The sequence below is a fragment of the Phodopus roborovskii genome, unplaced genomic scaffold (genome assembly GCF_943737965.1).
Source record: "Phodopus roborovskii unplaced genomic scaffold, PHOROB, whole genome shotgun sequence".
Taxonomy (NCBI): domain Eukaryota; kingdom Metazoa; phylum Chordata; class Mammalia; order Rodentia; family Cricetidae; genus Phodopus; species Phodopus roborovskii.
The window spans coordinates 20,134,762-20,147,715 of NW_026125052.1; the positions used below are offsets into that span (position 1 = coordinate 20,134,762).

At 37.6% G+C, this 12,954-nt stretch overlaps 1 protein-coding gene and 1 non-coding gene across 9 annotated transcripts in view; one reads left to right on the forward strand and one right to left on the reverse strand.

Annotated features, from left to right (window-relative positions):
- Window positions 1–12,954, forward strand: part of Tlk2 (tousled like kinase 2) — a 94,028-nt gene that overhangs the window by 62,423 nt on the left and 18,651 nt on the right. For all 8 annotated transcript variants that reach the window (XM_051178898.1, XM_051178888.1, XM_051178909.1 and 5 more), the window contains 5 exons: window positions 2,743–2,895; window positions 5,616–5,682; window positions 7,140–7,237; window positions 9,106–9,187; window positions 12,415–12,506. In XM_051178898.1, coding sequence (XP_051034855.1) covers window positions 2,743–2,895; window positions 5,616–5,682; window positions 7,140–7,237; window positions 9,106–9,187; window positions 12,415–12,506 — 492 coding nt within the window. The remainder of the gene's footprint in view (window positions 1–2,742; window positions 2,896–5,615; window positions 5,683–7,139; window positions 7,238–9,105; window positions 9,188–12,414; window positions 12,507–12,954) is intronic.
- On the reverse strand, window positions 11,227–11,346 carry LOC127221640 (U6atac minor spliceosomal RNA). Its single transcript, XR_007834459.1, has one exon. It is a non-coding gene; the product is annotated as a U6atac minor spliceosomal RNA (small nuclear RNA).

Below are 12,954 nucleotides of genomic sequence, written 5' to 3' on the forward strand. Positions count from 1 at the left end.
GTGGGCATGTATAAGGAAATGAAATAAATTTTGGTTTAAGAAAGAAATTCAGCTTTTGCTGGTAGCATTTTGTTGAGTAAGCAACCTAATGCCTAGAAGTTTCTGAAAATTTTATATTGTACCAGAATATAAAAGTGATGATTTTGCCCTAAGAGCAAACTGAGACTTACTAATAAAGATTCCAGACTCACAATTGTTCCTCCAGGGTGGGTAGTACTTTTTGTTGTTGTTGTTGTTTTTCCTTTTTCAAGTATTTAAGTCACATAAGTGGTGGGCTATTTTCTGATCTCGTGGGAAGTTGTTTTTGGCTAATACCCAGTAGTTGTAGGTATTTTATTTCCTCATGTTCTGCTTCAATAAGTTTTCTCCCTTCTTCTTGCCATGTAGCTCTGGTTGGCCTAGAACTCAGGATCATTCTACCTCAACCTCTGGAGTACAGCAATTACAGCCATGTGCTACCACACCATTCTCACTTTTAGTCCAGACTTTAAATTCTGCAGTTGTAAAAGAGTGTGTATGATTACTTAACAAATAGTGTATCTGTGCATAAGAAACTCCATTCATACCTGTGATGCCAGTAGTCAGAAGTCTGAAACAGAAGGATTGCCAAGAGTTCTGGCTCAGCATAGGATATATAGTTAAGAGGCCTGTCTTTAAAAAAAAAAAAAAAAAAGTATTTAAAAAAAAAAAAACAGTAAGGAAAAGGAAAAAAGAAATATGAAGAAATATGTACCTTTAATTACAGTACTTGGAGGCTGTGAGGGAGAAGAATTGTTCTACGGCAATACATTGTCCCCCCCCCCCCCAAAAAAAAAAAAAAGAAAAAGAAAGAAAAGAAAAAGAAAAAAAGAAATGTAAACTGGAACTCACTTTGTAGACCAGGTTGGCCTCTAACACAAAGAGCCACCTGCCTCTGACTTCCTGAGTGTGCTAGGATTAAAGGTGTGCACCACCACAGCCTGGACTGAAAATTTGTTTTTTCAACTACATTGCCTACTAGTTATTTATAGTCTGCTTGGGTCTGGAATGCACTTTGCTATTATAGGTGCTAGTGTTCAAAATATCAAGCTTTGTGGTTTAAGATCTAACTCTAACTCACAAAATGACTTTGTGGGGCCCATTCTATATGGGGAGATGTGGGGTGAGGGGTAAGGGCCTTGGTCCTGCCTTAAGGAGATAATGGGACAGACTTTTTAGACTTCCTAGGGGAGGTCTTACTCTCTTCAAGAAGCAGATGGGGGATGGGATGGGGGGGAAGTGGGAGGGGTGGGAGTAGAGGAGGGAGGGGGAACTGGGGGAATGCAAAAAATAAATATAATCTTAAAAGAGAGAGAGAGATTTGTTTTCTCACAGTTCAGGAGGCAAGAAAGTGAGATATAGGTGTAGCAGGGCTCCAGTTATCCTTGACCTCTCCCAGGTCTAGGTGTCCCAGGGCTGTGGTTTGTGGCTTACAGCTTTAGATTCTGTCATCACATGGGATATTCCTGATGTGGCTCTGTTTGTTTTCTTCCTGTAATGGCATTAGTCATTGGATTTAAGGTTCACTATGCCAACATGTCTTCTTAACTAATGCAGTGGCCCTATTTCCAGATAAAGTATTACTCTGGAGTTATTCTGGTGGTGGTAGGAGGGCATATTTGTTACTTTTCTCATTCCTATGACCAAATACCTAACAAGTAGCAACTTGAAGAAGGACAGGTTATTTTTAGTTCCCTGATGAGAGGTTATATTGTTCATGGTGATAGCGAAGGCATGACCACTGAAGCAGCTGGGCTGGAGAGATGGTTCATTGGTAAGAGCATTGACTGTTCTCCCAGAAGACCCAGGTTCAATTCCCAGCATCCACATAGCAGCTCACAACTATCTATAACTCCAGTTCCAGGGGATCTGACACCCTCACACCAATGCACATAAAATAAAGTTATACATTTTTTTAAGTTATACATATTAAAAAATAGTTGGTAACATACATTTCCTATTACAAGACATATTATAATTTATTGGAATTTTGTACTCCTAAAGTCTTAAATGACCTTACTCATATACACAACTGAACAGTTTCAAGAGCACCCAAGGGTTGATTGCAGAATATGACATTGATTGTTGGTGTATCTGCTTTCATGCCTAGGCAAAGAGTTCTCAGAATATGTAGTCTATAATTTCTCCAAATATATTTTGGGATGTGTGTACCCTGTGTTTATGGTGTGTGTGTGTATGTATGTATGTATGTATGTATCATCAGATAAATATGTGACCATAAGCCTCCTTTGTTGAGCCTGAAGAGATTAAATGAATGTATCCATAATACTGTATTCTTTAAAGGCATACTATAGCACTGTTCTTGCCACTCTACTGTATAGTTCCAGCATTATATTGTATGGTAATTGCCAGAGTTAATGCATGGCACTCAGGGCTTCTCAGAGGGTGGGCATTTCTCACCAACTTTTCCTAATTAAGTGCCAATTTATTTTCTTAGCTGGTAAGAGGAAATCTGAAGGTCGTTCCTTTCAAGTCTATAAGATCCTAACAGATACTTATCTACTTTCCCTCCTTTAAGTCATAACTAGTACTCATTCCCAAAACAATCTCTCTGACTGTTTGACTCTTACACCCTGAAGGCTAACTACAGACCTCTTGTCCACGAAGTCGTCAGACATGCAGTAGAAAGTTGTTTGTATTTGGTTCACAGCAATGACAGCTAAATTATTTACCTTTTCTGTGCCATATCTTTTATGTTTCTAGGCAACAGGAAAGGATAAATTCACAGAGAGAAGAGATAGAAAGACAACGGAAAATGTTAGCAAAACGGAAACCGCCTGCCATGGGTCAGGCTCCTCCAGCAACCAATGAACAGAAACAACGAAAAAGCAAGACCAATGGAGCTGAAAATGAAACGTATGTCCTTGATGGAGTAGATTGAAATGCATCTTACCCTGATGTCCTGTTGAGTGCCCTGGAAACATCTATAAATTAAAGAGCTCTCTAGAATTTGAAGATTTATTTTTCCACACATGTTAATAGATTTTTTTCAATTCATGTTAAAAGCTATATAAAATATATTAGCTGATTTTCTTAGCCATGCTCTTTATTCAGAAAGTGAGAAATGAGAGAGAAAAGTACTGTTACTTATTGGCAGCATATATTTTGTTTTGCCTGTTCATAATAAATATATCATTAATTATTTTCACTTATGTGTAGGTCTAGGTTAGGATAAATTGGTATCATTTTATGGAAATTGGTATTATCTTATGGAGATTATCTGGCTAATATTTTAGAATGTTTTTCACTGCTTAAAAGAGTACTTAGTTAACACAAGCGTAGGAGTAAGCCAAGAGGGACTAGAGATGACTCCGTGCTTCAGTTCCCATCTCCCACATAGCAGCTAACTATTGTCTGTAACTTCCAGTTCCAGGAGATCTGATGTCCTCTTCTTACTCCGAAGCACACCAGGCATGTATGTGCTACATAGACATACATATAGTTAAAACACCCATACATGTAAATTAAAAAAAAAAAAAGTAAGCCAAGAATAAAATAGCTGTTACTTTAGGAAGAGAATATTTTGTAAGACAATTCTTGACGTTACAAGAATTCCTCACCTCTTTGCCCCCATTCCAGAATCCTAAGAAACCACACAACAGTTCTCAACCTATGGGTCTTGACCGCTTTGGGAGTCAAAAGACCCATTCACACAGGTCACCTAAGACCATCAAAAAAGAAAACACAGATATTTATGTTACGATTCATAACAGTAGCAAAATTACAGTTATGAAGTAGCAATGAAAATAATTTTATGGTTGGATGTCACCACAACATGAAGAACTGTATTAAAGATTCAAAGCACTTAGGAACGTTGAGAGCCACTGTTCTAGTATCTTGAAGTATGGTCATCTTTTTTCTATCAGTCAACAATTATTACATAGACATCCTGCACCAGAGTGTAGAAAGTCCTGGGCTCAAACCCCCCCCCCCCCTTCTTTCTTTCCTTCCTTTGTCTTTAATAGAAGCATGTTTCTTATCCAGAATTAGTACAGATAGACAGACAGACACAATTATATGACTTAATAAGTGTTTTTTTTATCTTTTTAATGTTTGTCAGTACACAGAAACACATTATCCTATAATCTCTTCTCAAGTATGCTACTTCCATTACAGTTGTATTAAAAGTTCAGGAACTGTATCTTCTTTTGTTTCATTGAGAAAGATGCTTAACCAGTCCTCACCCCATGTTAGGAAATCTACCTTTGACATGTACAGAGTTAGAAGGAAGCAGCCCCAGTTTTATGTGCTCATAGTTTATATCAGAGAGGTGAACATCTGAATAAGACAAAATTCACATTAAGTGTAGTGATAAAAGTATCCACAGTAAACTAAGTTTGAGAAACACTTGTTTGTATAGCAGAATAATTTTTAAAGCTAGACTACTTTCTATCAAAAAGTCCAAGCATTAGATTTAAAGCTTCTCGAGACAACCCAAGTCATTGCTTTCTTTCATGAGTCCTGTGGTTATATTTGCACTGGAGTCTCCCCTCCAGTATTACTTGAAAATTACTTAATGCTGGTACCAGAAACCTTTGGCTTAAGAATGATAAAAAGGTATGGAGTATGTGTGCATGGATGCCACGAATACACAGCAGAGAACAATAATTAGGATTTACTCTAGACCAGTAGTGTATTCATGAGTGGTTACCATCTGGAGTCTTGTGTAAAATCCAAGCTGGAAGGGTTTCAGTCCTCTTTGTAATTAGAGTGTCTGTGACTTGGCTTTTTCCTCTGACCAAAAGCCAAAAACAGACCTCTAGAGTGAGTCATATTATCCCTTCTGTTAAAGGCATGGAGAATTCTTAGATGCCCCCCCCCCGTCCCCCGCCTCTCCCTCCCCCTCCCTCGGTCTCTCCCTTCCTCCCTTCTTCTTTCCCTCCCTTTTTCACTGGAGTGAAATGGAACAGTAGATAACAGATATTTCTGTAGCTGTGAACTAATTGCAGCAGTCTTAGCAAATGTGTTACTACTTTTTTACTCTTATATTTTTTTGTAGTTGAATCTCAGAGGCTCTGTTTTGTTTCTTTATGCTAGAATGATAGCTGTGTCCTTTGTCCTGGTAATTTAGTATGCATGTAAATAGTGAAATTTGAACCTTTGAAGTAGATGAATATGAGGAAGGTAGAAATGGAGAAAATTCACTTCTTTTTAATTCTTAGGCCACAGGATACATGCTTGGAGTAGGTGGAACTAAGAATGAGTGCTTGTTCATCAAGTCAACCCTTCTTTGTTCTTTTTACATTCTCATTAAATAGTTAAAACATTTTCTTAGGTAGGTATTTTGACTTCTATAATATGTCTCTAAATATTTCATAAGTAATATAAAAATATGGTTCATATGTTTTTCTTTCTTCTTTGCTCAAATTAAACTTACCAGTTTTGAGTCTTCTTTACATTTCATCTGATATTGGTAGTTACCTTTTGATCAGAGGTCTTAAAAATAACCTGGCTTTTAGTCATATTAAACATGAAAACCACATTTGCCCTAGTAGCATACTTTGAGTATTTCTGTTAAAATAAGCATGTTATTACTTCACATAATTTACTGATATTGCTACTATTGTTTTTTTCAGGTTAACCTTAGCAGAATACCATGAACAAGAGGAAATCTTCAAACTCAGATTAGGTCATCTTAAGAAAGTAAGTATTATGGGGAGATGTAATTTCCACTTTACATTTGATACAGAAATGATTTGAACACATATAATCATAGCTTTGCACCATTGTTAATGTCATGTTCATGCCTTGTAGTCTAGTAAGATTTTTATTTTCAAGTCAATGCAAGCCATTAAGTGAGAGTATGTTCTACCCCCGGGACCTCTCTGTAGAAAATGTCAAATTTATAGAGCTACCTACCAAATGACTGTCCTTAGAAGCATAAATATATAGGACTAATACGTTTGAAATTGATGGAATTGATGGTGGGAGTATAACATTAGCAGTTCCTCTTGTTTTGTTTTGTCTTGTTTTGTTTTTGGCCTTTTGAGATAGGGTTTCTCAGTAGCTTTGTAGCCTGTCTTGGAACTCTCTCTCTGTAGGCCACGCTGGCCTCAAACTCACAGAGACCCACCTGCCTCTGCCTCTTGAGTGATGGGATTAAAGGTGTGTACCACCACTATTCACCTTAACTCTTATTTCTTGCCTAAAATAACTAAAGAGAATATATTGTACCATCCATAGTCTAACCCCTAAAAGAATTTGTTGGTGATAGTCACTGAGATATTTTTTATTGAGGGTCAGTCAGAGACATAATGTCTGTTGTTGATTTCTTTCTTTTTTTTTTGAGACAGGGTTTCTCTGCATTGCTTTGGAGCCTGTCCTGGAACTTGCTTTGTAGACTAGGCTGGCCTTGAACTCACAGAGATCTGCCTGCCTTTGCCTCCTGAGCACTGGAATTAATGGTGTGCACCACCAATGCCCAGCTGTAGCTTTAAAAAAAAAATCAAAACAAAACAAAAACTTTTATATTGAGCAGCCCAGGTCATAGAGAAACCGCTTAGTTGTTAAAGAGAGCTTGCTGCTTATTTAGAGGACCTGAGCTCGGTTCCAGCATAACTGTCTATAACTTCAGTTCCAAAGATGTGACATCCTCTTCTGTCCATTACTGTCCCCTGCATATATATGGCATGCATAAAGAGAGACACACATAAATAAAAAACAAAAACTTAAATATTTCAGCAGTCCATACATCACTGGCGGATGCTATCTATGACAATGGTGGTTAATAAACATCTAATAAATTGTTACTGGTGTTGGCTTTATATGTCACATTAGTTTTTTTATAACACACACATACATACATGTATGTTGTTAAATTAGTGGAATTTAAGATATCAAGTGTAATATATACCAAAAGTAAAGAATCAGACAACAAACCAGAATTTTGTAAGGTTTTGCAAAGCTGTGTATGTATGTGCATAAAAAACGGTGGTTATGTTTGAGGAGTAAATGATGGAATGAATAGCAGATTGACTAATCTTTTCAATGCAAAGTGTCTTCTGTTTGTTTTTTTACGAGTGAAATAGATGTCATTATTTTTAAATGAAAAGGTAAAAGTTTGCTAGATTCTGAGCTTTTTTTTCCCTTCCCCTTTTCAGGAAGAAGCAGAAATCCAAGCAGAGCTGGAAAGGCTAGAAAGGGTTAGAAATCTACATATCAGGGAATTAAAAAGGATACATAATGAAGATAATTCACAGTAAGCAACTTGGGGTATAATGGGCTGGAGATTGCTGAAAATTTTATGACATGTCTAGAACAATGTTTTCACTTAAAAAATTGCCAAATTAATCTAAAATATACTTAGTTCCTATTTAGGGTATAATTTTATGAACAAAATTATGATCTTTGTATTAAAAAGTGAGTTTATAAGTGTATGTAAAGCATTTTACACAAGTAGAGTTTACACAGTATAGATTGGCAGCTGTAAGGGTGGGTGGAGTATGACATATAGATATAGCCAAGGAGCCTTGAGAAATGGAAGCATTGGCTACAGTGGTGCTGTAGAAAGATTAGATCACATCCATTTTCTGAGTAAGTAAAATTAGTAAGACTCTTAAATTTACCACATTAATTATAGATTCACACTCACCTTTGTGTATAAGCCATTTATATGACTCAAATTCGGGGAAAGTAACTTACAATGGGAAATGGCTTTTATCACTGATAGATCTTGTGTATTGGCTGAGGCTGTAACATTTTTTTCATGAAGCTATAGCTTGAATATTTTTTTTTTTTAATCCATGAAGCCTGACCATTATTCTGTCAAGTGGGAAGTAGCAGCACTTACTATTGTATGTATGTATATATCAGGAAGGAGTCTTAGTGCCCCTTTGAGCTCATGCTTAATCCTCATGACAAAAATCTCAAATACATCCATCAATCAGGAAACAAGTTAGAGAAGGGAAGTCAGTGACTAGAAGCCCAAATGAAGTCAAATGTAGATCTATTTAGTTTAAACTTCCATGAAATAATATTATCTCTCCCCCACAGGCATACTGCTTTTTTTTCCCCCTTCATAATAAAGGAATTTCAGGATTAATAGAGACACTTTAAGATTTTTTTTTTTTTTTTTTTTTTTTTTTAAAGTACTAGGGTTGAAGACTGGGGTTGAAGTTTGAAGTTTGCCTCATGCAAACTAGGCATGCAGTCTACTATACGCTATATCCCTAGCTGTCTTTATACTTCCAGTTTTGAGATAGCGTCTCACTATATAGCCCTGGCTGGCCTTGAGCTTTCTTTCATTTTCCCTCTGCCTCCAGAGCACTGGGATTATAGTGCATGAGCTACAGGAACAATCTTTCTTGAGAATACACTGTATGCTAGACTAAGATTTACCATATACTTATCTAAAGAAGGAAAAATGAGTTGGGTTGGTTGGAACTGACCTATATGTATTCCAAGCACTTGGGAGGCTTAAGCCAGAGTATGCTGAGACCCTGTCTCAAAAACAATAAAGGTGGGCCATGATAGTGCATACTTGTTATTCCAATGCTCAGCAGGCTGAGGCAGGAGGATTGGGAGTTCTAGGTCAGAGTATTCACTGTCTCCAAAAGCTTAGTTGGCAGGGTATAGTGGTATACAACTTTAATCCCAGCATTTGGGAGCTAGAGGCAAGTGGATCTCTGTGAGTTCAAAGCCAGCTTGGTTTACATAGTGAATTCCAGGCCAACCAGGGCTACATAGTAAGACCTGTCTTAAATGGGGGGCAGGGGAGTAAAGTCACAACAATATTTTACTTTTTTAAGGCAATATTAAAAAATATCTTAGAACTGTATATAGTTTTAAAATGATGAGAAAAAGGAAGGAGATCAAAAAATGGCCCCAAGTTTAGATGTGGCTCCTGAGACTAGAACCAGTATCAGGCTATAATAGCTGTTACTGTTTATTATAATTGTGCTGAGCTGTGTAACTTTGTGCTCATAGTTCACTCTATTGGTACCAGTTGTCAAACTCTGAGCAGTGACTTTAAAATGAAGCATTTATTACTGGAGATACTATAGAAATGTTGGATTATGCAAGACTTTAGTCTTTGACCTCAGGATGTTACAAATTCCATTTCTACAGATTTAAGGATCATCCAACGCTAAATGACAGATACTTGTTGTTACATCTTTTGGGTAGAGGTGGTTTCAGTGAAGTTTACAAGGTAAGTAGAAACAACTGGGTACAAAGAGATGGTAATTCTGATTTGTGAGGTGGGAGTGGGTTTAAGACAGGATCTCCCTCTATAGCCCAGGCTGGCTTGTAACTCATGTAGCTCTAATATTCACAGCAATTCTCCTGTCTCAGCCTCCTGAGTATTGTGATTCTAGGTATGGGCTACCATGTCTGCTCTTTATTGATTTTAAGCTAGAAAAATTAGATAGTTTTAGAAATTTTTTTGAAATTTTATTTGTGTGTGTGTAGACATGTGTAGATGTTTGTGGAGTTCAGAGGACTACATGACTAGATTTCTCTCCTGCCATCTTGAGTACCCAAGATTGAACTCAGGTTATCAGGGTGGGTGGTAAGCACCTCTACCACTGGGCCATCTTTCTGGCTTCAAGTTGTTTATTTGGAAGCTAGCTTTCTGTTTTTAGGAAAGTCTCATCCAAAGTAGCTCTGAATTCTTCACTCAGTGCTTCCTTGGGGCCAGGAGAGGAAAGACCACTGTCCTACAAGGAGGAGAGTCAGCCAGTTTTCAATATATCTACAGCTTCATATCATGTTCACCAACATTTTTTCTACATACTTTTTGCACCTAATTTATAAATGTAAAATTGATTTGTTATGTGATCTTCCAATGCATAGCTGTGGAATCTGTTTTCTAAGGTACAGAGATGTGGCATCTGCTGTTATGATTTATATTTATTTATTCATAAATTTATATGTAAGAAATCTTCTGAGTAAAACAAATGCCTTTGCTTTAAGTAGAAGCTATAAAACCTAGTGCTTGTGTTTTTCCTTCTTTGTGCAGTCCTGGGGCTTCAGCCTATGGCCTTGGATGTGTTTGGCAAGCATTCTGTCACTAGGCTATATCCCAGGTTGTTTTCCCTTTTTAAAAATGTTAACTTCTTGTTTAAAATTTTTCCTTTATTTAAAAATACATTTATTTTTATTTTAAGTGGAGGCCAGAAGAGGGCGTCCAATCCCAGGGACTGGAGTTATAGATTGTTATGCACCACCATGTGAGTGTGGAAATCAAACCTGGGTCTGCTGAAAGAGCAGCAGTGCTCCTAGCCAATGAGCCATCTCTTCAGCATCTTAAATATTAATTTTTATTAGTTTTTAGAGCACAGATTAGCCTTGAACTTGTAGTCTTCCTACATTGGCCTCCTGAGTGTTGAGATTACAGGTTAGGTTTTGTTGTGATGATATATCTATAAATTTTATTTATTTATTATTTATTTTTGGTTTTTTGGAGACAGGGTTTCTCTGTATTGCTTTGGAGCCTATCCTAGAACTAGCTCTGTAGGCCAGACTGGCCTTAAATTCACAGAGATCCACTTGCCTCTGCCTCCCCAGTGCTGGAATTAAAGGCTTGTGCCACCAATGCCTGGCTAAAATTTACATTTTGAACTTTGTTTTTTAAGAAACAGTTTCTCTAGGTAACAGTGCTGACTGTCCTAGAACTTAGTTTGTAGACCAGGCTGGCCTAAAACTCCCAGAGATCACCTGCCTCTACCTCCCAAGTGCTAGGATTAAAGGTGTGGGCCACCACCACCCACCCACCGTTTTAACATTTTTAAAATCTTGTTTTTAAGACATTTTCACACTTTAGCCCAGCCTGGCTCTAAACTCTCAGTGTTATTCAGGGTGGCCCTAACTTTTGGGAGTTAGCCTTCCAAGTACTGCTTTAATCATTTTTAAGTATATACGTCAGTGGCATTAAGTACATTAAGTTCACAAATAGTGTGTACCTGTGTACCATGGTCATACCTTTAGAGCAGTGCTGACTTGATTTTCAGGCCATTATTCATACCTCTTGTAAAGTCTGTGCTGGTAAATCTGACTGACCTGTCACCTTTTGTTTGCAAGTAACATAGTTGAGTTTTGATAACACAGTTTTCCTAGCTTTCTAGAAAGGGCTGTGAGTAGGGAGGGCATAGTTACCTTGTTGAAGATTTTATGTACTTAGGCAAATCACCTGTGTGGTAACATTTTGCAAGCCATCCTTTGTCTTTTTTTCTTTTTAAGTCAAATATTTAAAAACAGTAGTTAACTACTACAAAATAAACAGCAGTGCCTTGACCAATGCCTGTAACTAGGCATGAAGCTTTTCCACCCTTGACAAGGGGCCATGCTAACCTTTTCTTTCATAAACACCATTCTTCCCACAAATGAGATCTGTTCAGATTTTTTTAACCTTTTTGATAATTATAATACTCTCTCAGACCAGGTTTTTAATATATTGAAGTGGTTTTTAGAGGCGATCTGTCATGGTATATTCCTTAGAATGTGAAAAACATACATTTGTTTCATTTCTGTGAAATAGGTTTCTTCTTCTCTTCTACCTTCTCCTCCCCCCACCCTCTTCTCCCTATATACTCGATTTCAATTTAGCCTGGGTGACAAGTCCCTTGTTTGATAAACAGCACCCTGTTTGGGATATTCCTTTCCTAGAGAAGCTTTGGGGAAACCTGTAAAACAGTGATCGTCTCTGTTCCTGGGGGTATTCCATGCACGCACGCACATGTGTGCATTTGTGGGAACTTATAGACAAGCATTGCTTGCCCAATGCTAGACCTGCCCACCTTGCCACTCTTTAAGAAAACCTTTCCCTGTGTGCTACTTTGCTTTTACTTTTACTTACATAGATATGACACCAAATGTAAGGTTGGGATTTTTGTTTTGTTTCTATTTTAGTAAATACAACATACTGATTTGCTGGCTACTTTGTGAATGGTCATACCAACGATTATATCCAACTGGGTTGTTTTCTATAGGAAGCAATAAGTGTGTGTTCCAGTATTTCAAAAGTAGGGAGACAGTGTTGACACGTGTGAGCTCCCCAGGCTAGTGGAGGCTGAGAGACACCCTCGTGAGAAAAGTCCTAGATGAGGAGGGATGATGCCCAGAGTGAGCACTGTTGGGAGGAAGCATGAGGGCATGGGTTGGCTTTCTGCTTGTGGTGTTTGCTTGAGTTTGTCTTCTAAATCCTATGGTGCCAGTGTGTCTGGAAACTTTGGAATTATCTAATCACAAGTTTCAAGAAAGATGGTTGCAACACTGGAGCAAACATGACATGTTGTCATTTGCTGCAGCTTTCATTTAATAATGTAGTTTGAACTTTGTGTTGATCTGTTAAATAGAAGCTTCAAGTGAATTCCTGTGAATTCTTGTTAGTATTTATATAAATATAAAATATAATTTCTTCCCCCCTTTTTTTAATAGGCATTTGATCTAACAGAGCAAAGATATGTAGCTGTGAAAATTCACCAGTTAAATAAAAACTGGAGAGATGAGAAAAAGGAGAATTACCACAAGTAAGTGATACTGAAGTGCTTTATTTTTTCACACACATTGATGATAGCTATGGTTCATGCATTGTGAAAGCTTTGGATGAACAGCTGTTGATTTCTTTCATCTCTCTAACTGTCCCAACAAAGGAAATGTACTCTGTGTACATGAGAAAACTGTTAGAAACAATTTAAATGTAGCCATCCCTCAATCTGAAACCCATACTTCAAACTCCCCTTCTATTGTCTATAAAGACAACTACAGTAAACAAGGAAGGCACCAGAAACCATTGTTTGTCTGTAGAAACTCAGTGAGATGCTCAGTGGTATGGGGAGGGACAGTGGGTCTAAAAGGATAAGAGTGCTGGTGTGCCTCAGTGGCTCATGCTTGACTTCAGCCCCGCCGTACTTCCTTATTTCTTTTCCCTGACCTCTGTTTGCCCATCTCAAAATTCTGTGATTTTATTGCTTTGTC